Consider the following 26,902-nt stretch of genomic DNA (forward strand, 5'->3'; position numbering starts at 1 on the left):
CTCTGGATGGTTTTTTTCATTTCCGCCCCCCCCCCCCTCGCTCCATTGCCCTCCTGTCCCTACTTGCCTTCCTTTGCCTCCGTGCCCTCGTTGCTTGCACCACCCTCTCGATCCCCCTGTCCCCTGCCCGCCCCTCTGCCCCTGCTGCCGCTGCCCCCACCCCGAAATGGCCGACGTTCTTCCGATCCCGGTGTCCCCTCCCCAGGATACCGGCATTGTGGCCCTCTTCAAATCCGGCCAGCGCCTCAATGTCCAGTATGGGGACTTCATCATCTCCGGAAGCATCCACAGCAACCGAGCTCAGTTTGATTTGTGTTGCCCTGTCGGCGGGGCAACCGGCCTCCGGGATAGCCTGCCCAGTCGCCATGGCCGGGCTCCCCCGAGCAACGAATCGCCAATGTCCCCCGAGCCCTGGCTCCAAAAGGTGCACCCGCCTTCAACCCAGCCTCGAGGCCTTCCCGGCTGCTGGGAGTGGCTTCCTTTGCCTTTTGGCGGCTCTCGCATGCCGCACCGGAAATATGAAGACTGACCTCTGGTGGGGGATGGCGGTGTGGCATGGCGGCTGTGGGCATGTGGGCGCGGTCTTCATCGGCAGGTTGCCACCCCGGGCGAGGCGCTCCACGTCGCCGGCCGCGAGGCCCTGCTGCTCGACAACGGGCGGATCGTGCGCTTCACCTTCGACGAGGCCGGCATGGCCGAGACCGGGGTCCTCTATCGTCATGTGCCGGGCGCCGAGGGTGTCGGCTTCACGGTCAACAAGTCGCTTTTGTATTTGGCCACCGAGCCGGCCACCCTGCTGGGCTTCCAACTGCGTGAAGATCTGGTCCTCTTCGATGTACGCGCCCTGGGATGGCGTCTCCGCGCGCCGGCTTGTTGCTGCCTGCACGCTCGGAAGCACTGACCCGCGCTGTCTCCTCCCGGCCCCGGGGCCGTGCATTTCGCTGTCCGCCCGCCGGGATTCCCCCCTCGCCCGGGCCCTTGCAGGACTCGCCCGGGGATCTGCCCACCGAGGGCGTCTGCTCCTTCAATGCCGGGCATGTGGTGCTGAACTTCGGCAACATGGTGGCCAAGCTGCGCTTCGGGGCGACCGGACCCGATGCCGGAAGCCTGACAGCCTTGTCGGTCTTCCAGGTGGAAAGCTGCCTGGCCGGGGCCGGGGTTTCGCCCGAGGCCGGCTACCGGGCCCAGAACGCCCTCCGGGGCCGGGGGGAAAATGGCTTCCGGAATGTGGTCCCCTCGCCGGCCCGGGGGCTCTGTCCGCCGGCATGCCCCTGTGCCAGCCTCCGTTTGCCGAAGCAGGTGTCTGCCCATCATAACCGCGTGCTGGTGGTTCGTCATGGCCGACTGCTGTTGGCGGAATTCCCGATGCCGGTGGCGACCCTCGGGGTGTCGGCCCCGCCCGCCTGTCGAGCCCATGAGTCCATCCTCATGGAGGGGCTTCCGGATGGCGCGTGGCTCGAGCTCACGGTCACCCCCGGGCTGGTGCTCCTTGTGGACCCCAGCCGGCGGTGCGGCCATTACATTGACCTGGGGCGGCCGCTGTCTCGGTTTTCCCTCTTCCGCAAGGTGCGCTCGTGTGCGGGCGACGGGGGGCCGTGGCCGGTATCTCGGCCCGATCGTCCCATCGGGCGGGGCATCTGGGAACTGGACCCTGACTTGTGTATCTTCCTCCTCTTCCCCCTTCCCCCGCTGGCATCGGGCGCATGTCCGCCCTGGCCCCCCCCCCCCCCCTCCCGCTTGGTGCGTGTGCGCTCTTCGGCCATACCCGGCAGATCGCACTGCCTCTGTTCGAGGACAGTGTCGTTTCGGGGTCGTACCAGTTCAGCCGGACAGTGACGCTCGTGGCGCCAGGGGGCCTCAACTCGTTGACCGTCTCCGAGGGTGCCAATGTCAATATCCTTACTCGGTTTGCCGAGCCCATGGCGATGATGCCCTTCCGCAGCAACCAGGGGACTCTCTGTCGGCCGCGTGCGAATGCTCCGGAGGTCTTCCGGATCGAGGTGCGCCGATGGCCCGGGGGGCGGGGGTTCCTCCTGGAGGGAGATATGATCGCCAGAGGGGGCCGCCTCGATGCGCGTCCTTTGTCCCGCCGTCAGCACGGCGCCCCGTTCGACCGCGTGGAGGGGGTTGCCCATCTCTGACAGCATGGCCCCCTTTCCTTTTCTCCCTTCCACGCACACACACACACACATACATCCACCTTGCCGTCCTCGCGGTCACTGTGTGGCCTCCGCAGGTGGAGGGCTTCGGAGACATGGTCCCAGCCGGGCGGCTGATGCTGGGCTCCAAGCGCGCCCTCTCGCTGCATGAGAACTTCCTCGTGTGTCATGAGTATGTCCTCGGGACGGAGAGCTTCCGCCTGGCAGGCTTTTCCTTTGCCTTGCAGCTGGGGTCCTCGGGCATCGCCGGTCCGGGGCGCCTGAGCCTGCAGCAAGCTTCCCCCCCGCAGGATGGTCGGCTTTGCGTTGTTATCGATGGCCAGTGGGCGATGGACGTGGACCTTGAGGCCCGGAAGGTGTCCGGCCTCCGGTCCTGGCTGCCGGCCGGCTGGCCTCAGTCGGGGGTGCGTGCGAAGCATTTGCAAAGGGAGCCCGCCCGGATATCCCGGGCCAGGGGGGAGCATCCCGACCGGTGTGCCCCGACACTTCCAGTAACGATAGTTTGCCGGGCGCGCTCACACACACACACACACACACACACACACACACACACACACACACCATGTGTCGTCGGGCTGCCTCATGCGTGCCTTTCCCCCGGGGGGTGGGGGTGGATGCCTTCGCCTGGACAGACCGATCGGCTGCCCCCTGGTGGGATGATGACCACCGTGCGACAGGAGCTGGCGGTGGCCGGGCCCAGTGGCGTGCTTCTGTACGGGCTGCAGGCTGCCGGCGAGCAGCTGGCCATTGACCAGCAGCCCCGGACGGCTTGGCGGAGTGCCAGCCGCCCGGCCGGCATCTTTGCCCCCCTCGAGCCGGACACACTGGCCGTTGCCACCGGCGGGGAGGTGCACTTTGTCCGAGCCACGGCTGACGGCCCGGTCCTTCGCTCCATGTCCTTCGTGCGTGCCACTCCCCTTGCGGGGCCCCTTGGCAGTGGTGTGCTGGCGGCCCCGGGCCCGTTGCGACATCCATGGCAAACTGACCGACGATCGTCCTGCCCCCGTCCCACTCGACACGGTGCTGGGAACTCGCGCGCGCACACACACACACACACACACACACACGCGTCCGGGATGAAACGGTGGCCCGTGGTGGCCATGGGGCCTCCGTAGGATGACAAGGTGGTCGCCGTGTTCGGGCATCGGTCGACGCGTGAATCGCTGGCCGTTTTGACCCGGAGCTCGGTTCAAATTTTCCACAACTGGTGCGCCTCCGCCATCGGCCGAGTAAAGCCATGCTTCCCATCCCGAAGGCAGGGGAGGGCGGTGCTGAGGTGATCTAACATGCGCATGTGCCTGCGTCTGTGCGCGGTCAAAATGCCCAGGGAGAGTGCATATGACATCCCGCTCGGTGGCCGCCAGTGCCTGGCCGTCACGCAGTTGGATGACGGGTCGCTGGTGCTGCGGTGCAGTGATGGGTTTTTCGACCTGCTGAACTTCGATGCCCTGATGTTTGCCGAGCGCCATGTCCAGTGGCGTGACCAGCCGGGGCCCCTTCCTGGGACCGGCACGCCCGAGCAAGTCTGGGTGTGCCCCTGGTTCTCGCTGTCGTGGGTGGCCCGGCACCCGGGCGGGCGCTTTGTCTTCCACACGGCCAACCGCCAACCGGATGTCTATGAGCCGTGGGCCTTCCTGCCGACGAGGCGCTCTTTCGCTCTGGATCTGTCCTCCTGGCCCGGGGCCGGGGAGGACGCCCCGGCCGGCGCGGTCTTCCTGCAACATGGCGACCGGCGCTTCTGTGTCATCCTGTGCGTGATGCTTCTTCCCCTGCGGCGGGGCGGCTGCCGCCCGGTAGGGGGGGGGGGGGGGGGGGGGGGGGCACCAAAAGTGATTTGTGCCTGTTGGGCCTCCTCTTCCCCCCCCACACCCAGGGGGGCCTCCATACAACACGTCCCCCCTCGGGAACGATGAACTCCTAACCGGCCCAGCACATAGCATCCTCCGTGCGCGCTTTCTCTTTCTCTCTGTCTCTCTCGCGTTGGGCTTCCGCTCGGAAAAGGGCCAGGGCCGACGAGCGCACACGAAGCGGAGGGCGCCGCGCGCGCGCCCCACACGGCCCGGGCCAGTGGTGGATCCCCCTGTTTCGCGGGAGGGGGGGGGGGAGGGGGCCCCTCCCGGGGGGGGGGGGGTTCGGGGGGGGGGGGGGGGGGGGGGGGGGCCTTTCCTCCCTCGTGGAGACATTGATGACTGACTCATCTGCGACCGGATGCGCGGCGATCGCGGCGGATTGTCCCGGCACCACACCCTGCGGTCCCCGTATCGACCACGCCACTGGTGGCCGGCCTTGCGTCTGCCTTTCCCAGCTTCGGGCAGAGGATGGCCCTCATCCCGGAGGAGGATTTGATTCGGCTCTTCATCGACCCGACCGACCCGAGCATTTTGGGGCAGCCCCTGCAGTGCAGCATTGTCAATGTCGGGCTGCCGCTGTCCTCCGGCGACATGCTGACCCTGGGCCCGGAGGTCCGGCCTCTGCATCCGACCGTCATCCTGTCGACCGTGGTAGAGGGGAAGTCGGCTTTCGGGCCCAAGTCCCTGCCCATCGAGGGCGAGTCCGTGCAGATGGGTCAAATTCGTGTGGAGCTCTGGACGCCTGCCGCAGGGGCTCCGGACGGGGCCGCAGCCTGCTGACGCGTGGCTGAGCTCTCCAGCCAGGCCCCATCCGGGCGCTCGGACTGGGATGCAGGGTCCGGGCTGTGGTGCCGGATATCGGCCATCATGGGCCGTCGATCGCGAAATGAATGTCCAATGCCAAGCCATGCGGGCTTCTTGCCGTGGGCGGTGTCTTATTCGCGTGGCGAGGCATGTCGTGGCGAGGGGAATGGGTAACCCCGGATTGGCTCTTCCGGGCGCCATTCTCTTGCTCGGTGATGAGGCCAGCGTGCGGGCGGGGGGCTGCCGGGTTTCTTGCATCGGGCGAGGGGCAGCGCGCCTGTGCATGTTCGGCCGGGCGCCAGCCTCCCAGTACATCGGGCATCCATGTCCATGAGGGCGGAAGGCCGAGGGCGCAGGGGGGCGGGGGGGGGGGGGGGGGGGGGGCGATTCCCCCGCAAGTGCCCGCCTATTGGGACAATCGGAGTGGCGTGTGATCTTGCTCCCTACAAGCGGATGCTCGCTCGGGCAACGCGGCCTAATCCGAAGGGGCTGCGATTGCGAGCCTGCCCCCGAGCTGAAAGGCGCGGGGAGTTGGCCCGTGAGAAGGGCCTCGGTGGCAGTGTAGAATCGACCCACCGGCGGCTTGCTCAGGCGGATCCTTTCGGGCGTCGTTGCACGTTTGTGCTGTGTTTTTTTTCTCGGCGGGGCCGGGGTCCTGCTGGGCAGAGGCACGCCGCATTGTCTGCAGAGCTACATTTGTTGTTGGAACTCCGGCCGCTTTCTCCCCCGGAGGAGCCCTCCGAAGCGCGTCATTCGTGCTGGCGTGCAGGTCCAGTGGGAGGGGCATTGTGCGAGGACCAGATGTTCTGGACCTTGGCGGGCTACTGCTACAAGAACACCCGGGAGGCCGGGGACGACCGGGTAGCGCCATATAGGGGTGGGGCGAGCGGTTTCCCCCTCCGGTCATGGGACATGGGCATGCCTGCTACGATTGACACGGTCCCTTGTACTGTGCCCCGCCACGGCCCTCTGGCCCGGCGGCCTGCCCACATTCGAACGGATGCATGGGGTGGCCAGCATTGCCGGCCGCTGGTGGGGCCCGGCCTCCTCTTTTGCGGGTCTGGGGAGTGTCGTGGTCTTGGTGCCGATGGCCGGCGCGTTGGATGCGCGCTTGGCTCCGGCCGGGGCATTTGATCTGACGGTCAGTGTCGCGTCTGCCGTGCAAGCCGCATCAATTGCGCGTCTTCCCGCCTGAGTGTGTGCCTTGCTGCCGGGGGGAGAGCCCCGGGCGGCGGGGCAGCCGGCTGGCAGGTGAGGTGCTGTCCTCGTCGGATGCCCCCGGGGCACCGTGAATACAGGGGGCGTGGAGTGGCGTTAGCCGACGGACACCATTTTGACGGCCATCTGGGCCGGGGGTGCCGACCGCACGCGGGGGGGGGTCTCGTCTTCGAGGGCCGGGGAGGACCAGACAACTGAGCCGCCCGGTAGGCGATCAACTAGCATGACATCCGTTAAGCCAGTGTGTCATCTTTGATCATTGCCGGACCACCTCTTGATGTCTTTTCCTCGACCGCCCTCTCGGTGCGGCACCACCCGCAGTCGTTGCCAGGGGGCATCCACCGAGCCGGCCTTTCGGCCTCGGGCCGGTGGCCGAAGGGAGAGTCCCGCATGGGGACGCTGCCTTTTCGGGCATCACTCGTGCCGGACTCCCACACAGTCAAGACGGTACACCTCCAGTAACCGGGAATTCGGGATTTGGTCTTTGGGGTGAGCATGGGATGGCCGGTCGGGGGAGGGCCTTCTCGCCATTCCCATCGGCACGTGGGTTGTGTGACGGCTCGATGCCCTTAGAAAGGGGATCAACTGACCTGGGGAGCATCTCCACGGATGGAACTCGGCCTGGCCAGCTTACCAAGGGCCCGATGTGGGTGTTCATCAGGGGGGCGTGTGCTTTTGGAAAGCCCTCCGACAGACGATGGGGGCACTGGGCCCGGGGAATGGCATGTGCACCGTCCTCCGGGTGCGATGGGAGAAACCCCGATGAAGTCGCCGGGTGCGGGCTTGCAGTCGGCCAAGGCCGAGGATGCGTCGCTGTCTGTCGCCTGTGGTCCTTCTTCGGCCCTTGCTGCTCCTTGTCACTGATGTTGCGGCGCGCAATCGATGGTCGACCCTCTGGTCGGGGGTGTGATCCCATCGTCGAGCTCAGGCGGGGAGTTCTGGATAAGAGGCAATTGGTCGATGATCGGTACCCCTCTGAGCCAAAGCCCCGTGACACTTGTATAACGGCAGACTTGCGCGATGAGGGTGCTGATGGCTGCTTCTTTCACTCCTGTGTCTCCGGGCCCTCTCCTTTGCCGGTATGCCAAGCAGGCAACCCCGATGAGCGGGACATGCGGCAGGGGCAGCCATGGTCCGGTGTATGTCTGTGAGCTAAGCAATGTCATCGGCTCCATGGCATCCGCTGTGTGGCCGCATATCTCCCACCAGAGAGAAGGCGACCCTCGGGTCCGAGAGGGAGCTCAGTGGGATGAGGCAACACAAGATGAAGATTGATTTTCCATCCCCCCAGTGAGGCCGAGAGTCGGAGCTTGCGCGCGTCGGTGAAGCGGGCAGGCCCTGGACCCGGGGCACTCTTGGTAACCATCTTCAAAGAGAGCTAGTTTCGAATAAGCGGATCAGCAGGAAGGATGCCCGGGTGCCAGGAGCAGCATCGGGGGGAAGACCGCGGGCGGAGTCGACCTTGATGGGGATGTCTCCAACGGAGAGAAGAAGGGGGGGATTGAGGGAATGGGTTCTCGAGCCCCGTCGGGTGCATACGACAAAGGGGATCGTCGCCGCGCAAGTGGGGAGATCTCGCTGCAATGAAGGGTCTCAGGGGAAATAGGGTACCCCGGCCCAGAGTGGACAACATCTTCGTCTGGCACACATGAGGAGCTCTCTCACCCCCGAGGGGCCGCGAATGCTGGTGCATTACTGCTTCGAGGAGGAAGGACATGAGCAGGCTCAGTTGAGCCGGGGAGAGGGACCGCCCGAGAGAGGCGAGCTGAAGGGGCCAGCCCGAAAGAGACGGCCTGACAGGGCTTCGATGTGGCTAGTGGGGGGAGGGCCGCGTCGCAGTGGTCGGGAGGAAAAGAGGGCGATGGGCGTGGTGAACTGGGGAAGAGGAGGACCGCGGTCGGTGGGTCGTGGCACGGCGACTGGTCGCATCATCCGGCTCGCGGAAAAGTCACCTTCGTCGCGCTGACGACGCCCACGGGGGCCTTCATTGCTCCAGCAGTGAAGAAAGCCCTTATTCTGCCAGGGGAGCCGACGGTTCGGGGGAGAGGAGATCGATGGGAAATCCCAAGAGGCAAGAATAAAAGACTCTCTCGTAGTCACCACAGAATGGCCGCGTAGCTCAATTGGATAGAGCACCTGACTACGGATCAGGAGGTTGTGTGTTCGAGCCGCATCGTGGTCAATGTTTTTTTTGCTCCGGCGGACGGAAACTTCCTCCCGGGGCCCGGACCCGAGGCATCAAGGTTGGGCAAGCGTCTCCCGTCGAGCCGTTCGGCGCATTTCCGGTCTCTCGGTCAGCCTGTCAGCCGTGGTCTGCACCCTGTCCGAGGGAGGTCTTCGTAAATGGATGCCTGACCACGGGCTTCGCCGGCTGGTCTGGGCCCGTACAGAGTACAGAGCGGGTCTCGGTGACTCGTGGCATCGGTGGGAAAAGTGCGCGGAACACGGCGGAGACGGTCCGGATCCCGGGGGATGCGATTGTGCGAGAGGGGGGTGCCATTGGCCTGGAGGCTGGGACAAAGGCGACGATCACTTTGATCTGGGGCTTCGGACGAGGAGAATGTGACGCCGCTCGAGGTCGACATATGTCCTGTAAGAGCATCGGGCCTCATCTTGAGATCTCCGCCTTTCGGCCAGGCTCTATGGAACACCCTGTGAGCTGCGACCAACGGTCCGAAGCGGACATGCTCGGGGACATGGCAACACACGATGCGAGGCGGGGCCGAATTCCGGCAGCAGCTCGGGCGCGGCCGCCGGGCTGAGCGTCCCCCTCCCCCGGCATGGCGAATAGGGGGGCATAGCAGGCAGTGTGCAATGGAAGCCGGCTGGTGATCGGGAGGTCGGGTGTGGTGCCAAATGGTTGGGGGCGTCCAGTGGTGCTCTGGTCCGGGGAAGGGATCGGGCTTTGAAAATCAACATTGGGGCAGCCCGAGTGGTCGGTGGCTGGCGATGAACGATGGTCTGGGGCCTGGGGAACCGGCATCGATGGCCTGCCGCAACACGCTGCCCATCGACCCCGAGGTCACCTCTCCAGCGAGGGCTTTGGGGCTTGTCCGGCCATCGCCAGAGGGTGAAGATGTCCGATCTCCTTGGCGACCTAAAGGGTCGGCCGTGCGATGGGTCAAGGGAGGCGGTTTGGGCTGCACTCCTGCGTCGGCCGCTCCGGAGAGCGTGCACCACACGCGCCCTACCCGCAGCAACAATATAAGCGTGTCACGGGAGGGGCCCGCTTGCACTTGGCCCCTTGGACGAGACATTCGCGGACAGGTATCGACGGTTTCCCCGAGGTCTGGGGGTCGTAGAGGCGCTCCAGCCGGCGTGTGTCGAGAACTGGGTCGCCTTAGACCGAAGGCCCCATCATCATCGCCGGGAAGGCACTGGTCATGCGAACGTACATAGGGACCGGGCGTTTGTCGCTGCGCATGCGGTGTGCCAAGCGTGCGACATTCCCAACATGGTCTTGGGCCCGCTTGGCCCCGGGCATCTGTGATCTCGGCAGCCCGGCTTGAGGGCTGGCCGCCGTCCCTCGGCCGGCCATCGTGGGACTTGGCCACCCTGCGGCGATCGCCGCCTCTCGGCGATTTGATGCCCGAGACCCCTCCCTGCTGGGGCTTCTCTCCTGGCGAGGGGCCTCTGAGGCACATGTATTGACATCTCACGTGCAAGGTCCTCGAAGCCCAAAACCCGGGGAACCCACTCACTCTGCGATCGTGCCGGAGCAAAGGGCTCCTTTGGTGCGGGAATTCGTCGCATGTGGCGAAAGATCGACCTCTGAAAAGAACAGCGCGCGCGTGGACACCCGTTGGCGAACAGAGATTCACATGCATTCACATGCCTCCTTGCCATTCCAACCACTCCGCACTAAGATCTCTTCACCAGTTCCCCCTGATCTAGCCACCTGCGGGGCCCTTCCCCGGCTGGAGCTGACAGCGGGAAAGAGGGAGAGAGACCCCTGACGGATGCTATGCCGGAAATCTGCACCGACTGGGGTGATCCCCGAAAGCAAAGGGAAGACCGCGTCAATCTGGACCATGGAAAGTCCCAAACTCGGCGAGCCGGTGCGAATCGAGATGGCGAGCAACGGCAACCGACCCACTCTAGTACGCCCCACCGGGTCCAAGAGTAGGCCTTTCAGCAGGCGCCCAGGGCCCGGACAGAGTCACCACATGTGCCCTCGCGCGCGCGCGCGCGCCCCTCGAGGTCCGGCAGCTGGGGGAACCGCTTCTCGGGGATTGTGGGCGGAGGGATGTGCCCAGGTGCCCGCGGATCGAGGCCCGGACCGGAATCCCCGCGGTCTGGCCTGACATGCCCGCCTCGCATGGAGAATCCCGACCAGCACTTGCCTTCAAAGGCCACCTTGTGGCCTTCCACCCCGCAATCCCCCGCGTGAGCGGCTCTTATTCTTGGATGTCGCGGAGCTGGGTCCACCCGAAATGCGTGTAATTCAGAAGGTAATCGAACCAGCCACACGTGGCGCCCCCGGAAAGGAAGCCTTGGACCAGACACAAGCGCCAGCTCATGGCTTTTGCCCGGGTGGGCGGTCTCCCATGTGATGATTTAATTGCCAACTCTTGATGATGACCCTGGCGCCGCCCATCCCGGCGGGGGGGGGCGGGGGCATCGCTGCCGATCCGAGCTTCGGGCATCCGTTTCGGAAGAATACACAAGCCGCCGCCGCCGCCGCCGACTGCCCAGCCCTGTGTGTGATGCTCACACCTACCGGGCCCCGGAGAGGGGCATCCGGCGAGCCATGCCGAGAAACAAAAAGCGTGTCGCAGCTCGACTTGTGGACCCTCCTGGCATGGATAGCTCTCCCACCCTGTGCTGACCGCGTGTATCCATCGGGCGCCGCCCCATTCGGATCCCCACGGCTCCGGGGATTCGAATCTCCCACGTTCACCGCCATGCGAGCCGCCGGGGCCAAGGAAAAACTCCGACCCAGTCGGCCAGCATCTGCCGCGCCGGGATCCACCTGCCTCCCTGGGCCGGGGAAGGGGGGCCCCCTCCGGTCAGAGGAGACAGCTCGGAAGCCACTTGGTTTGCCTTCTTTTTTTTTTTCCTCCTTTTTAGGACACCACCCTCGGCCTGGCACCGTGCACCGCTCTGACAAGCATCAACTTTCCCCTCCTTCCGCTGCTTCCTTGCTCTCCTCCCCCCCCCCCTTCCACCTGGCTTCCCTCCTCTCCCACCTTCCTGGCTCACTCGCTGCTCCGGCTCGGCCTGTGGCTCGCTCCGCCGAGTCGCGTTCAAATGGCGAGCCATGCCTGGCATAGGTCCGGCGCCGGTAGGCTGGCGCCGGTCCTCTGGCTGTTTGTCGGGTTCTTGGTGACCCTGGCCCGAGGCACGGGGCCGCTCCTGCTGCACGGAACGCTGCACGCTCCCTCGACGGCCGGGCGTCTGATGGGATTTTCGACGCCCCTCGGAGAGCCATCGATAGCTGTTTACGAAAAGTCGACAAGTATCCTGGAGGCTCGCGAACAACATGTCAAGCTGGACCGCCTGACTGACATCCGGTGGGGTGTATTCTTCTCCGACATCGGGCCCTACGCCTTGGTTTGCTCGGCGCCGACTCCCCCTTCGGCGAATCCAATGCATATGGTTCTGCCGGGGGCATCCCTGCCGGGGCCCCTGGTCCTCGAGTACTCCCACACTCATGTGGGCGTGTGCGGGCTGACCGCGGCCCTTGCATGGACCATGCCGAATACGCAATTGCTCGCGGCCCAGAGTGTGGGCCAGGACTCGGTCGACCTCCTGGTACTTGTTGATGTCGGGTCGAGTGCCGTCACCTTGAAGATCCTCCTCGTGGAGTTGGATGTTCTTGCCGGCCAGTTGATGTATCATGACCTGTCTTTGCCGGCCATGGAGTCTGCCCCGGTGTTGGCTGTTCCCGGACCCGGGCGAACGTTCTTCTTCCTGGAGCCCAACCAACACCTGTGGTATGTTAGGCATCAGGGGGGTGGCTCGGCCGAGGTCTCCGGCATCGCGGTTCCCACTTCGGGCGTCCTTCAAATGATCTCCTCTCGGGTGTCCTCCCCTTCGGGGGATTGCCCGACCGGGGATTTGATCCTGCTGCTGGATGGGTCGCATATTCGGGTGCATCCCTGCCCGGCCAGCATGGGCACGCCGTTTTCCTTTTCTCTGCCCCCTGGCACGGTGGGCGGCCCCACTGGGCGCATCATCCTCCCCCCGGCCCTTTCGATGGAAGAAGTCTTGCCATTGCTCTACTACGCTGAATCATCGCCGGGGGAGCCCCCGGACCGATGGCAAAGCTATGGCGCGCGGACATCCACAATCGCCAGGCCACCTGGCGGCCGGTGATCACCCCGGCCGGCGTCAATCCGATGGAGGCCGACTTCATGAGCCTGATCGTGGATTTGAATGGGCCCCGGTGGATCCTGGCCGTCGGCCATGTGGGCCTGCTGGAGCCGGACCTCTTTCGCTGTGACCCCGATTCGAGCATCGTCTGCGACCGGGAGGATTTCCTCCTGGGTACCTCGCTGGGATGGATGTGCTCGCCGGGGCGCCAGGCCAGCCCCTTTGCAGACGATGAGCGCCTGTGCGGCGCATGTGGCGACGGCTTCTACTTGGACCGTCCGGGTGCGTGTGTGTGTCTGTGTGTGTGTGTGTGTTTGTGTGTGTGCTTTCCCCGTTCCTTTTCCTTCTTCTTGCTTCTCCTCCTTTCCGGCAGTTGACTCGCGGCTGTCGGTGCCAGGAATTTGACCAGCGTCAGGCCGGGGTCCGATGGCCGGCCAAGAGGGATCCATGCACTGACCCATCCTTTGGTGACCTTGCAGCGCGCCTGTGCCGCCCCTGTCCAAAGGGGTGCACTTCATGCTCCGGTACCGAGTGCTTCCAATGCCAAGCGCCGTTGCTGACGGAGCAAGCCCCCGCCGGTGGCGGGGTGAACTGTGTGAGTGCCTGCTCGCCGGGCTTCACCGAGCTGGCTGGGGTTTGCCAGCGTAACGCCGGCCCATCGGCAACCCTGTACAGCCTCACGGAACGCCCGACCATCAACTCGTCTTCCTCGGCCGGGTTGACGATTCTGGCCCTGGGCTCCACGCATCTGACCCTGGACCCGCGGGATTTCGGTACGCCCTCCCTGTCGGCGAGGGCCCTCAGCACGCCGTCTGCTGCTCGGGAGGGGGTTTTGTTCTTCATTCCGGACGCCAGGACCCTGTGGATGCCGGCCGCGGCCGCGAGCGACCCCTCTCGGCCGCCCCTCGAGGAGATCACCCTCTTTCCCGGGTTCCCCTCGGCCGGCGTGGCGTCATACACGGAAATCGGGCCCCTTTTGCTGCCCTCCGAGGCGGTTCTCCCATTCGCCATGTGCACGGGCCAGGAGGAGCTCCTCCTCGGGGCTCTGTCCTGCTCGCTGCTTCCCGAGCCGGATGGCACGTCCCGCGCCGTGTGCCTGGGGGTCCCCGCTCCGATGCCGCAATATGTCGTCAGCCGGCCTTGCCGGATGGTCCGTCGAATTGGCGATCGCCATGTTTTGGCCTACCTGGACGGGAATCGGGCGGCCCTCTACTTTTTCGATGAATCCTGGCGTCTCCTTGACATCGCTGGTCGGACCCAGGATGGGCTACTCCTCCCGCGGGTTTTGGCCCCGGTCGGGCCGCGATCGCTGCCGGACTTGGGGGATCCCACGGACTGGTTTGTCCAGACGAATCTCAGCGGCCAGGCAACCGCACTGCCTCTGGATCTTCTTGAGGGAGATGCTCGCCGGCAGGCCCTTGCCAACCGGCTGTTTGCGAGCCACACCGTCTTCGGGACGCCGGTGCTCTTGCGGACGGCAGGTCCCCACGGTCCGGGCCGCCATGCGCACGAACTCATCATGACTCGCGTGTTGCCGTCCGGCCATTGGGAAGCCTTTTCGGCTCCCGGGGACATGCTGCCATCGGGCCGAACGGTGGACCTGCCTACCCTGCGGCACAATCTCGGCCAGGTGCCCATTGGCTTGGGCGGGGGTCCCAGTCGCTTCCAGTCTCTGGAAATCGACGGCCTGCCCGAATTCCCGGCCGCATTGCTGCTCGTGACGGAGCGTTTCTTGGCCGTGGCATTCTTTCGGTGCTTGGCGGTGGCCGGCCCGTGCTCCCTGCTGCCGGCTACCTTCCTGCCGCTGGGAAGGCTCATCACCGGCCTCAGTAGCATGGATGTCATCCAGAGCCCGGGCCAGCCTGCTCAAGACCCAACGGCCATACTGGCGATGGCCCTGCTGGCCAAGACGTCCCTGGGCATGGTGGAGATGCGTATTGAGTACTCCTGCCCGAGTGAGACCTTTGGCCCGACATGCCTGCCCTGTCACCCATCGTGCCGCGAGTGCTCGGGCCCGGGTTCCGACAGCTGCACCGCCTGTCGGGCGGCCATGCCCGACGACCCGGCCATCTGTTTGAGCGCCTGCCCGCCGGGCCTCATCCTGGATCCACAGGCGCTATGTCGGTGCCCGGGCTCCTGCCTCCGGTGCGACCCGGTCACGGGGCCTGGGGGTGGCTATCGGTGTGGGATGTGCCAGGCGGGCTGGGCTGTCGGTAGTCCGAATTCCACCCTCTGTCAGCCGTGTCACTCGACCTGCCTCGAATGTGCGGTCCCCGACAGCATGCATGCCTGTACAGGCTGTCGCCCGGGGACTTATCTCCACCAGGGGAGCTGCGCGTCGGCCTGCCCGTTGGGCCTCTGGCCGGACGACCAGACGGCCGAGTGTCGGGCCTGCCCGGCTGGCTGTGTGTCATGCATGTCGGATGGCATGTGCGAGAGCTGCGCGGGGGGCTTTTTCCTCGATGGCAATGGCCAGTGCGCCAGGTGCGATGCCTCTTGCATGGCATGCTCTCGGGCCGATGCCTGTGAGGCATGTCGCCCGGGGCTGATCTTCCTCCAGCCCGATGAGCATGTGGCCTCGCTGTGTGGAAGTACCTGCGGCCCGGGCGAGTATCCGGGCGTCGATCGATGCGCCGCATGCCATGAATCCTGCGATCTCTGCGCCGAACGCGCGGACATGTGCCAGGTGTGTGGCGATGGCTTCCGGTGGGCGACCGGGCCTCCGGCCGCCGGGCGGACGGGGCCTTGCGTCGCCTGCCCGGCCGGGTGTGCCTCCTGCACGGCGGACCGGTGTTACTCCTGCGCCCCGGGCCTCCTGCTGTCGTGGGATGGGGTTTGCTTGGCCGCCTGCCCGGAGAGCACGCATGGGACCGACGAATCGTGCCAGCCGTGTGACCCCTCCTGCCTGGCATGCGCCGGGCCAGGCCCGGACCAGTGCACGACATGTGCCCCGGGGCTGGAACTGCTGGAGGTCTCGGCCCTGGTGGGCACCTGCGAGTCGCACTGTCCCGAAGGCCAATATCGCGATCTGGCCTCCGGCGCCTGTGCGGCTTGCCATTCGGCCTGCGCCACGTGCAATGGTCCCTCCGATCGGGATTGCTGGCGGTGTCGGGATGCCCTGCTGCAGGATGGGGACTGTGTGCAACACTGTGCGGCGAAGCATGTCGCCGTGGGGGATCGGTGTCTTCGATGCCATGCCTCGTGCGATCGCTGTGCCGGGGTCCGGAGCACGGAGTGTTTGCCCAGCTGCGCCGGCGGGCTGTTTGCCCTGCCGGCCGGGCAATCCCCCATGCGCTGTGTGTCCAGCTGCCCGGTGGGCTACAGCACCATGGGGTCCGGCTGCGCCAAGTGCCAGGATCACTGTGCCAGCTGCCCGGCCTCGCGGGATGTGTGTGCTCTTTGCGATCGGGGCTGGCTGCTTGAGAGCCCGGATTGCGTGGCCTCCTGCTCGGCTGGGTCTTCGCCACAGGGGAACATTTGCATGGTATGCCACGATTCCTGTGGGACTTGCTTTGGCCCGGGCCCGGGGCACTGTCTCACATGCGGCGATCATGCCCCGCTGCAAATGGACACCCATTGCTTTGGGACCTGCCCGGAGGGGGCCTTCCAAGCCGGTCACGAGTGCTTGGCGTGTAGTGCCGTCTGTGCCAGCTGCTCCGGTCCCCGGAGTACCGACTGCACCGGCTGCGCGCCTGGCCAGGCCCTCTATGCGGGGACCTGCTTGGCGTCCTGTCCTGAGGGGCACTTCGCCGAGGGGGGCATTTGCCGGCCATGCGACCAGGCATGCCGGCGTTGCGACCGGGCGGGATCATGCACCGCCTGCTCCGAGCCCCTCCTGCTCCAGGCCGATGGGGAGTGTGTGGCGTCCTGCCCGGCCGGCTGGCTGGCCTGCCATCCAAGTGGCCGGTGTGAGCCCTGTCCGGAACACTGTGCCGAGTGTGTCCCGGCCGGGGCCCAGTGCATGGCGGTGTGTCAAAGCTGCCGGCCCGGCTTCCAGCTCTCCGATGGCCAATGTGTCGATGGCTGCCCGGCCGGGGAGTTCCTCGATCCCTCGTCGGGCATTTGCGCGCCCTGTCAATGGCCGTGCTTGACATGCGGCAAGGCCGCGGAAAGGTGCACCGCCTGCGCGCCCGACAGCGGCCATCTGATGCCGGAATCGGGCACATGCGTGCCCGCATGCGGGGCCGGCTTTGCGGCCGTCCGCGGGGTGTGCCAGGCCTGTCCGTCGGGCTGCGAGCAGTGCACGGCCGGGCCCGGGCAGGCTGGCTGCAAATGGGCAGCCGACGGGACGCCATCCTGCCCGGGGGTGGCCACATGCGATGCCTGTCACGCGGGTGGCTTGCTGCTGGAGGGGACATCCTGTGTGGGTGTCTGCCCGCCAGGGTGGTATCCCGATCGCGAGTCTGTCCCGGCTGGCTGTCGGCCCTGTCACAAGGGGTGTCTTGAGTGTGATGGCCCGGGGGCGTCTGACTGTGCACGGGCCCCGGGCTCGGGGGCGACGCGCATTGGCCTGGCCATTGGCCTGGCGGTGGGCTTGCTCGTGGTGCTGGTGCTGCTGGCCGTGCTTGCGGTGCTGTGTGTGCGCCACCGCCGGCGGGCCATGATGCTTGCCAAGGGGCCCGACACCGAGGATGCCACCATGCTGAACACCATCCTGGAGCTGGCCCTGCCGGGGGCCATTTTGGTGAATGTGGACATGGACTTCCGCCGGCTGGACATGACACTGGGCGCCGGGGGCCAGGCCAGCGTGTATGCCGCGCAGTCCGTCGGGCCGGGGATCATCGGTCGGCTGGGCTGCCCGGAGACGGTGGCCGTGAAGCGCATGAAGGCCGAGACCATGCGGCCGGTGGATGTCTCCCTCTTCCAGAATGAAGTGGCTCTCATGTGGCTCCTGCGTGAGCATCGGAATATCGTCCGGGTGTATGGCTACAGTGAGATGCCCCCGGCCATTGTGATGGAGCGCTTTGACACGGACTTGAAGACTCTGCTGCACTCGGCGGTGGCCCTCACGGACCGGCAGCTGGCCGACATCATACGGCAGTGGGCCTCCGGCATGGAGGCCATGCACGCCCACGGGGTGGCCCATTGCGACCTGAAGCCGGCCAATGTCTTTGTTCGGATGCATGATGACGGAATGTGGCATGTCGCGCTGGGCGATTTGGGCACCAGCCGGAATCTGTCGGCCGAGCGGTCGTCGGCTCTGGTGAACTCCTTCCCCGAATTGAATGCCATGTCGGTGCCGTATGCATCGCCGGAGTTGCTTCGGGCCTTCCGGCAGGGTGTTCCCCTGGACCGGGGGGCCTTCTTGCCGGCCGATATCTACGCCGCTGGGATCATGCTGTGGGAGTGCTTGACCCGGTCGACATCTTGGTCCGGTCTCTCGATGGAGGTGATCATGGAGGCAGTTTGTCAGGAAAATGCCCGGCCCCCGGTGGAGCAACTCCCGGCCGAGGGCCCCTTCGTCCATGCCCGGGACCTTGTCGAGGCAGCATGGCAGCTGGATGCACAGCGACGCCCAGATGCCGGCACCTTCCGCCAGCAGTGTTCCATGTACTTTGTGGCGGCCGGGGGTCTCGATTGAGATCCCCGCCCCCTGAGAGGGGCTTGGCCCATCCTCCATGGCCGCGGACAATGGGATCTCCTTTTTTGCTGGAGTTGCATCGTGATTTTTCCCTGCACTCGTGTGGTGTTTCGTTACTGGGACCAGATGGGGGGGGGGGAGCAGGAGGGCAAGACAGCCCGGGGACGCGCAAGGGGTCCGTGCTCCTCGGTGACGGATCGCCGACGCCGGGGGCCGCGTTTAACGTGTCTCGGATTGCCCCATGTTGGCACGTCGGGCATGGGCGAAGGGGCGTGGCAGTCGGCCGGCCGCGGAGGGCCCTCTGGCCGATACCTCCAGGGGTCCCGAGTGGTGCGCGACTGTCAGGATGAAAGGGGGACGGAAGGGAGTCACGGTCGCAGGAACAGGCAATTGGGAGGCAGGCGTCCGACTGTTCGGACAGGAGAGCGAGCCTGGTGGCCGATGGCCTCAGATCCGGCCCGGGGATGGTCGCCTGTTAGGCGAGATTTCTTCTTCGAATGGCCGATCAAAGGCGGCCTGTGGGAAAGACCGGGCGCAGGAAGAGAACGGGCGGCAGCAGAGGGGGGCGATTTTCGATGACTACAAAAGGCCACTATAAAAGCTCCCTTTACGGGGGGGGGGCAGGGGGGTCGGTGTCGTCAGCATGTCTCCTCGATCGCTGCCGGGTCCCTTTGAAAAGTGCCATCGTAGCATGCCTGGACACGCGGCTGGCCGGCCCCCGGGCCTCGCACTGGCCAACCGGCCGACTGCCCCCCCCCCCCCCCCCCCCCGCCCCAGTGCGTGGTGGCCCTGTGGTGCCGGTTGGCGGCCCCCGGGGCCGGGGCGACATCGGGCTTCGGCCATATGGGGCGCACGATGCCAGTGGGGACCCCTCCCCTCGCGGCCGAGCCACGCCCAGGGGGATGCCGGCTGCGGACGCCGGGCACGCTCGCGGGACAGTGGACATTGCTGGTGACTTGTATTTCGTCGAGGTGAGTGAGGCCCCGGCTCGGGAGGGATGTCAAGGGGGGGGGGTCGATTCACTGGTCAGGGAGCATGGTCACCAGGGTGGCAGCCAGGTGGCGAAGGCTGGCAGCCGGTGGTCTTGCCGGTGCTTCGGGGGCCCACAGCAGGGGCAAGGTGTCGAGCAGATTCTGGCCGAGAGACGGGCTCACCCGGGTGACAGGGTCGGCGGCGTGGTGGAGCTCCGGGCGCCGGCCGGCGGTCACACTTTCGGCGATGCTCATGAAGGAGCCATCCTCCCAGGGAACCCGGCGGGCGATTGTCTCCCAAAGCAGGAGGGCAGCGGCATATATGTCAGCCGGAAGATAGAGGTTTGCCTCGACAGGGCGTCGGCGCTGGAAGGCGACCAAAACCTCGGGCGCCGCATAGCGCGCAGTCATGGCATTCAGCTCGGGTGCATGGGACACCAGGGCCGAGGACCGGCTGTCGGAGAGATTGCGACTGGTGCCGAAATCCCCGAGCGCCGCTCGCCAAGCACTGCCATCGGGGCTGACAAAGACATTGGCCGGCTTCAAGTCGCAATGGGCGACACCATGGCCATGCATGGCCTCCAAGCCGGTGGCCCATTGCAGAGCCAAATCCAGTCGAGTGTGCAGGGACAACTCGACCTCCGAGTGGAGGAGGACGCCCAAGTCGGAGTGGAAGCGCTCCATGACGATGCCGGGCGGGGACTCGCTGTAGCCGAACAGCTGGACGATGTGATCCTGGTGGCGGAGCAGCCTGTGCGAATGGATGTGTGAGTGGCCTTTGTGTTCTTTGGGCTCTTTGTGTTCCCTGTGTGTGTGTGTGTGTGTGCGGCAGACAAGGGCCCCATGTGCGCAGATAGCAGGAGAGTGGGCGAAAGAGAGAGAGAGAGAGAGAGAGGAGAGGGGCATGTACCACATGAGGGCGATTTCGTTTTGGAACAGAGCAACATGGCGGGGGGTCATTGTGGTCGCTTGGGGAGGGAACAGAGGGAGGCAGCGGGGGAGTCAGCCATTCCGAGCGGAGGCCACATAGCGGGACCACATGACGAAGCATACCCTTTAGCTGCTTGATGGCCACGATATCCGGGCAATTGAGGCGCGCGGAGATCCCAGCACCGACGGCTCGCGCGGCAAAGACAGTGGCCTGGGCGCCGGTGCCGAGGGCCGTGTCGATCGGGGTGAAGTCCATCCCCAGGTCCACCTGGATGGCGCCCGGGAGGGAAAGTTCTTTCCGCCACCCCACGACAGGACATGTCAGTCAGGCAAAGGGCGAGGCCGAGGGGAGGGGGGGGGAGGGGGGCATGTCCGACGGCTGGCGTACCGACAAGCGTGTTGAGGACCGTTGAATCTGAAATCCGGGGGTCAGTCACGGGGATGGCCAGGGGGAACGGGCTCTCAAAGCTCGGCCATGGGTACGCACTCTCATCTGGGTCATCCTGAAAGGCCAGCACGGGATGAAGGAGGAAAGGAGTGCGGTCAATGACGGAAGATGGGGGCGAAGGGCAGGGCGAGGCTCGGAAAAGGCCGGGGCGGGGGCATGCGCACGGAAGGTTTCGGGGCCGGGGCTCGACGCAAGCGCCACAACAAACAAATGGCCAGGGCCAGGAGAAGCAGCAGCAGCAACAGTCCCAGCCCAACGCCCAGTCCCAGGGCTTCGGGCGACACGGGGGGGGGGGGGGGGGGCGCGTCGATCAGTGATGGGCCATGGCACCGGAAGATGGGAGGAGGGCGGGGGACATACCAAGTCGATGATCGACCGCGGGTCGGGGGTTGGTGCACTCGTCCCGGCTTGGGCCGAAGCACTCGCCGAGGCACGAGGAGTGGCAGGGGCCGCACGCGGGGACCGGGGCGTCCCAGTGGTCGAAGAACCCGGCGGGGCATTTGGAGACGCAGGCATTGCCCTGCAGCAGGAGGGAGTTCGGTGCACACCGGTCGCAGGAATCGGCCTCCCGGCAGACGAGCAGGCCATGGGCGTCCGCCTGGCAGCCGGGGTGCATGGCGGAGACCGTGCATTGTTCGCACTCCGCCGGGCAGGGGAGGCAAACGCGCTGGCCGAAGTGCGAGGCGTACTGGACCGCCGGACAGGCGGGCAAACATTCGCCGGTGGCCACCTGCAGCCAGTCATCCTCGTTTGCACAGGCCGTGCAATGGTCCGGAGATGGATGGCAAGTGGCACACCGGGGCGCGCACCGGGCACACGTGGCCTGGGGGGCAATCGGGCTAACATCAAACACTTCCCCGGGGGGGCAGGTGTCCTGACATTGCTCGGTCACCAGAGACAGCATGAGCCCCGCCCGGCAGGCGGTACAACGAGCCGCACAGGTGTCCGGAGATGCGGCATCATGGAAGCAGCTGGTGCAGTCGGGCGGGCAGGCAAGGCACCTGCGGACATCGGGACAGGGGAAATGGCCCTCCGAGCAGGCTTCCGTGCAGCGGGTCTGCTCCAGGAGCTGCCCCTCCCGGCAGGCGGTGCAATGGCCAGCGGTCGGGCCGTCGCACATGAGACACCCCTCGTGGCAGGGCTGGCAGAGGCGTTGGTCGGGGCCGGCATCGATGGCAAACTGGCCCGCCGGGCAGGCTGGCTCGCATGTTCCGCGCAGGGTCAGCGGATGGCCGGACTTGCAGGCGGTGCATTGGTGAGCATCGGGCCCGTGGCAGGCGGCGCAGGCCGTGTGGCAAGGGGCACACTGGCCGTGGTCCGGGAAAAAGCCCTCCGGGCAGGATGCCAGGCACCGGTGGTCAAGCATGACCGACTCATCGGCATGGCAAGTGAGACAGTGCCCGGGATCGGGGCCGTAGCATGTGGCACAGGAGCCGTGGCAGGGGGAACAAAGGCCGCCCCAGGGCGAGGTGCCCTCCGGGCAGGGGCTGTCACACGTGTCGGCCGGGAACAAGAACCAGCCGCGGTTGCATTGGGCACAGACATCGGCAGACACCGGGCAGGTGGTGCAGTTATCCCCGCACGCAACACAGCCATCCTCGGTGGTCCGGTGGCCGGCCGGGCAGGCGGACACACAACGCATGGGCCCCTGCCCGGCCGGGAGGGCCAGCAAATCCGACCGGCAGGTGCCGGTGCAGTCGGTGCTTCGGATGCCGGTGCACTGGTGGCAGGAGACATGGCACGGAAGGCAGCGACCGGCCATGGGGACGTGCTGGGGGGCGCATTCTTGGACACAGGTGCTCCCCTGGAGGAGGTGGTCCTGACACCGCCAGCAGTTCTCATCGGTGGGCCCATTGCACTCGGCACAGGCCTCATGGCAGGGGAGACATGCCATGGAGGAGTCATCCCGGAAATGGCCCTCCAGGCAGGGAGACTCACATGCAAGCAGGCCACCCGGCCGGGGGACCTGCTCGAGGCCGGGGATGCAGGCGGTGCATTCGTCGGCCGATGGCCCGGCGCAGTCGGCGCATGTGGCATCACACGGCTGGCAGGCGGCCAGGGCCGGTTGCCCGAATGCCCCGGCCGGGCAGGAGGCCACGCACCGACCGTCATGCGTCAGGAAGAGGTGCCCCTCGCAGGAGAGGCACATGCTCGAGGTGCAGGATGTGCACCCCGCGGGGCAGGCCATGCACGGGCCGGCGCCCGAAAGCCAGCCAGGAGGCCGGTGGAATCCGGGAGCACACACCTCGCAGGCGTCGGGGGCTCCGGAACACAGGGCACAGGACCGGTGGCAGGCATGACAGCGGCCGGGCCCGGGGAAGTCCCCCGGGTCGCAAGTGCTTGTGCACAGAGAGTCGAGCAGGGCATCCGGCGACAGGAAGACCAGCCCCGGCTGGCAGGCAGTACACGCACTGGCCGATGTGCAGGTGAGGCAGGCCGAGTGGCACACCGAGCAAGACCCGTCGCCGGCGTCAAAGCGCCGGGCATCACACTGGTCACAGGTGCCGGGTGTGGAGCAGGCAATGCAGCCGCTGTCGCAGGGGACACAGCGGCCATCCGCCAGGCGGAAGCCCATGGGACAATCGGTGGCACATGTCCGGCCATCGGGCTGGAGGGCCGTGGCGCCGGGGCAGGTCAGGCAGGCGATCGGGCTGCCGGGATGCGTGCATGTGGCGCAAGATGCGTGGCAGGCGTGGCAGGCGGTGGCCGTCGCATTGGGGGCCGTGCTGGCCGGGCAGGTGGAAACACATGTGCCGGAGTCCGGCAGCAGGAGCAGCCCCGGCTGGCAAGAGAGACACCTGTTGGGCTGGGAATCGCAGGAGGCACACCCGGGCACGCATTCGAAGCAGACGCCCATGGTGGCCTCCAGGAGGAAGCCCTGGCGGCAGGCCGTGCAACGGAAGGCATCCGCACAGGTGCTACACCCGGCCGGGCAGGGCTCGCATGCACGGGCATGCTCGTGTGGCCAATACCCGGGGGGGCATTCGGCCGCGGGAGCACATGAGCCATTGGGCTGGCGATATGCCCGGTCGTCGGAGCAGGCCAGGCAGGCAGTCGGGCTGCCCGGGGCCGCGCACTGGCTACAGGTGCTGTGGCAGGCCAGGCATCGGTCGGGGGCCGGGTCCGAGGGATCGAGTGCCATGCCGGAGGGGCAGGCCGTGCAGAGGACCGACTCCCCGACTTCGGGGGCCGAACAGGCAGCACAGTCGGCACGGCAAAGGCATGCCCCGGAGGCGTGGCGATGGAGGCCAGGCGGGCAGACGGGGAGACATGTGGCCGGGTCGGCGGGCAGGAAGAAGTTGCACCCGGGCTGGGAGCAGTCGGTGGCCAGGGGGCCGTGGCATGCTTGGCAGTCTTCATGGCAGGGGCCACACTCGGGGGCATATGTGCCCAGGGGACATGCCTCCGGGGCCACCTGCAGCAGGAAGGTGCTGGACGGATTGGAGCGTGACACGATGAGGAAAGCGGCGGCGGCGGGCTGGCCATCCGAGAGAGAGCCCGACTGGGGAAGTTGAGCCGCGGTGATGAAGGTATGTTCGGTGACCGACAGGCCGGCCGGGTAGGTGGACATGTGTGAAGGCCCCAGCTGGCAGACGGCGTGGCCCAGGGGACAATGTAGCAGAAGGACGCCGAAGAAGTCGCGGTGCAACACCACTAAGGCACTGGGGTATTCGGGATACCCCTGCAGGTGGAGGGCCTGCGCATGGAAGACAGTCGAAGGGGCAGTGGATTTGTTCAGGGGGAGGGGGCCGCGGCTGCTGGGGGACCCGGCGATTTGCCGAGTGCGCTGTTGGGGCTCCATGCCGAGTGGATAATGGATGACAAGCCAATGGGGCACGGTGTTGATCAGGGCGATGCCCGTCAGCAGAAGATCATACTGGGGCAGGTGATGCGGTCGGGAACCGGAGGCCAATGCCATGGGGCGCCAAAAAATGGATGGCACAATGCCGGAGTTGAGCATGTGGATGGGCCATGTGCTGGAGTGTGCGGCCGGGCGCCCAGCCGGAGGAGCGGGCTGCTGGCGCGGGGATGTGCTGCTGGTCGAGGTCCCGGACCGGGTGCCCACCGGGTGCCGGGACACCGCCGGGGCAAGTGGCATGACGTTCGGGGGATTGTGGGTCTGGATGTGCTGCCAGTCCTTGGTGGAGGTGCGTGCATCGCCGAAACTCACCAGGTCCCAGGGATGAGCAACGAAGCCGGCATTTTGGATGTACTGATAAACCCACGAGACGGGCTGACCGGTGGCCGGGTTGGTGTGGATGGCCATGGCGGCGGAGGTCCTTTGATCGGCTGTCAGGATGCCCTCCACTTTGATGAGGCTGCCGTCTGGGCGGAGCTCGTGAAAGGGACCATCATAGGAAACGACCGTCGGCGAGATGCGATTGCCAAGGGCTTGGGTGGAAAGGGACGAGGCCGGAGTCGCCAGTGGGGAGTGCAAAGCGGGGCATTCATCCTCCTCGCCATGAAGCGGAAGGTGGCACTCGAAGGTGATCTGGGACTGCTGGCCGGAAAGCACAATGAGCAACACCAGGCGGATGGTATCGCCCTGGCGCAGTGGGCCAAGCTCGAACATCTGCCGGACGGAAGAGACGCTGGGAAGTCGCTCCAGCGGGTGGACCTGCAGCGGAGCTGTCAGGTCACTGGCCAGGCTCCGGACATCGACCATGGCAAAGGTGCCGGTTTGCAAGATGGCCAACATGCCACCGGGCTCCCGGGCCGACAGCGAATCACGGGAAAGGTAGAGCCGGCCGTCTCGGTGGAACATGCGAGTTGGAGTGAGAGCCGCGATGTTTTTGTCGGCCTGCTGGGAGATCCGTGTCAGGGGCATATGGGGCCGGGAGGGGGGAGGATCGGGCTGGCACTCGGCCTGCGCCGGTTGATAGCCCGGGCCGCAGATGCTCACGCATTGGGCAGAGGGGGCGCCATTTACCAGGGTCCGACGGAGCAGGTAGCCATCCATGCAAGCGGTGCACACCCCGGCCACACAGGCTCGACAGTGGTCTCCGGGGCAGGGCCGGCAGTCATCTGGGCAATGGTCGAGGCATGGTCGTGTGAGTAGCGTGATGTTGGTGGCGGTGGGAGGGGGGGAGCAATGCCAGGGGCAGGGGGACGGGGGCAGGAAACATGGGTGTACATCGGTATGGAGAAAGGGCCACCGCGTGGAATCCATCGGCGCACGCGGCACAAAGCTCCATCGGCGAAGCCAAGGGCGCGTACACCCGACCGGGGGCGCATTTCCACGAGCCGGTGGCCGGGTCGCACACGATCGAGGGGTCGGCCCCGGTGCACCCGAACAATGGGCCGGTGGGGAACACGCGCACATGTTGATGGGCCAGCCACAGTTCGGGGGGATGTGCGCGGGCATTGGCCATCGACACGGGCAGCATGGCGGACTGCAGGGGATTGAAGTGGCCCGGAGCTCGAACACGCTGCCACAGAAGCCGCGTGGGGTGGTAGTTCACGCGCCAGAGGGCTTTCGTGGATTGGTGGACCAGATGCAAGTACCCGGTGGGGAGGGTGATGTGCGGCACACGGGGGACCATGTGGAGGAGGAGGTGGTCTTGGGCCTCGGACAGGGGACTGGTGAGGAGGTCGAGCCAGGTGTTGTTGGGACCCAGGCCAATGTAGATCTGCAGCTCGCCGGGCGTGACAATGACCAGATCCATGCGATCCGGGTCGGCCGTCAGGAAGCGCGTGGCAGCCATGTCGAGGATTGGCTGGCTGGTCGAGGTGGCTCGCGATCGGGCGCCCTCTTGCAGCCAATACCAAGAAGAGGGCGTGGCTAGGAAGAGATTCCCGGGAAGACCGGCGGTCGCACTCCTCGGCTCAACGGCCAACTTGGACGAGGAGAAGATGTTGTTCTCGAAGTGCAGGAGGACCGCGGCGCCCTCATGATCGACCAGGATCCGGGCCACCGTCGGTGCGATAACATCCACCGCGAGGATAACTGGTTGGATGTTCCCGTCGAAGGAGTAGGGGTGATTGTTATGTTGCCAGGTCAGGTAGACAAGTTGTCTGTCTTGCCAGGCAAACATCGGCTGCTGAAGCTCCGGCGTAGGGAGGGCCATGAGCGTGGGGACGGCCGTTTCGGGGATATTGAAGAGGGTGAAGGATAGGTCGCTTTGTCGGGAGAAGAAGGACCCGAGGCGCAGGGAGGGGAATAGGCCCTGCTCGGTGCGCTGCGGGTAGAAGTTGGCTGCTCGGTTGTCAAAGACGTATTGGACAATGGATCCCGGGGAGTACATGCGGCCGAAGTTGTGGGCCGGCAGGGGGTCCATCTGGTGGGGGCTTTCCACGAGAAAGGTGTCCGGAAGGTCCACATCGGCTGTGGACCCGGCCCACAGCGGGCTGAGGAGTGCAAGCACCGCCAGGAGCAACGTCCAGAGCGACATGTGGCTTTTGGCGGGCGAGCAAACGGTCTGAGGGAGGATGGGTGGGGGGAGGGGGGGGGGGTGTGCTTGTCGGAGTTGACCAGGGCGTGGGACCCGGGCCGAGCCATCCTTTTGGAGGGGAACCTGCGGCGATCGTGTTCGTTTGTTACTTCTCCCCGCCAAGGGGCCCCGATGCATGTGGAATCCCCATCCGACGAGACCCCATCAGTTGATGCCGGCCGACCAGGGGCGGGG

At 66.1% G+C, this 26,902-nt stretch overlaps 3 protein-coding genes and 1 non-coding gene across 5 annotated transcripts; 3 read left to right on the plus strand and 1 right to left on the minus strand.

The window, feature by feature from the left end:
- On the plus strand, positions 1-4,913 carry H696_05066. Of its 2 annotated transcripts, XM_009498927.1 has the most exons (9): positions 1-424; positions 596-835; positions 985-1,566; positions 1,773-2,000; positions 2,237-2,563; positions 2,792-3,061; positions 3,275-3,366; positions 3,487-3,909; positions 4,465-4,913. In XM_009498927.1, exons 1-9 carry the CDS (start codon positions 167-169, stop codon positions 4,787-4,789), a joined length of 2,745 nt encoding a protein of 914 aa, XP_009497202.1. In that variant the 5' UTR covers positions 1-166; the 3' UTR covers positions 4,790-4,913. The 2 variants fall into 2 exon arrangements, with proteins under 2 accessions (XP_009497202.1, XP_009497203.1); XM_009498928.1 differs by having other exon boundaries at positions 1-835.
- Positions 4,914-8,139: 3,226 nt separating this feature from the next.
- On the plus strand, positions 8,140-8,213 carry H696_05067. Its single transcript has one exon. It is a non-coding gene; the product is annotated as a tRNA-Arg (tRNA).
- A 2,890-nt stretch (positions 8,214-11,103) lies between these two features.
- H696_05068 (TKL protein kinase) lies at positions 11,104-18,012 on the plus strand. Its single transcript, XM_009498929.1, has 2 exons — positions 11,104-12,628; positions 12,826-18,012. Exons 1-2 carry the CDS (start codon positions 12,292-12,294, stop codon positions 17,925-17,927), a joined length of 5,439 nt encoding a protein of 1,812 aa, XP_009497204.1. The 5' UTR covers positions 11,104-12,291; the 3' UTR covers positions 17,928-18,012.
- An 854-nt stretch (positions 18,013-18,866) lies between these two features.
- On the minus strand, positions 18,867-26,668 carry H696_05069 (serine/threonine protein kinase; the record flags this gene model as incomplete). The annotated part of the gene is made up of 8 exons (XM_009498930.1): positions 18,867-19,649; positions 19,809-19,866; positions 19,952-20,122; positions 20,217-20,243; positions 20,316-20,331; positions 20,441-20,547; positions 20,637-25,301; positions 25,411-26,668. 8 exons carry the CDS (start codon positions 26,666-26,668, stop codon positions 18,947-18,949), a joined length of 7,005 nt encoding a protein of 2,334 aa, XP_009497205.1. The 3' UTR covers positions 18,867-18,946.
- Positions 26,669-26,902: the final 234 nt, after the last annotated feature.

Source organism: Fonticula alba, assembly GCF_000388065.1.
Source record: "Fonticula alba strain ATCC 38817 unplaced genomic scaffold supercont2.8, whole genome shotgun sequence".
Taxonomy (NCBI): domain Eukaryota; order Rotosphaerida; family Fonticulaceae; genus Fonticula; species Fonticula alba.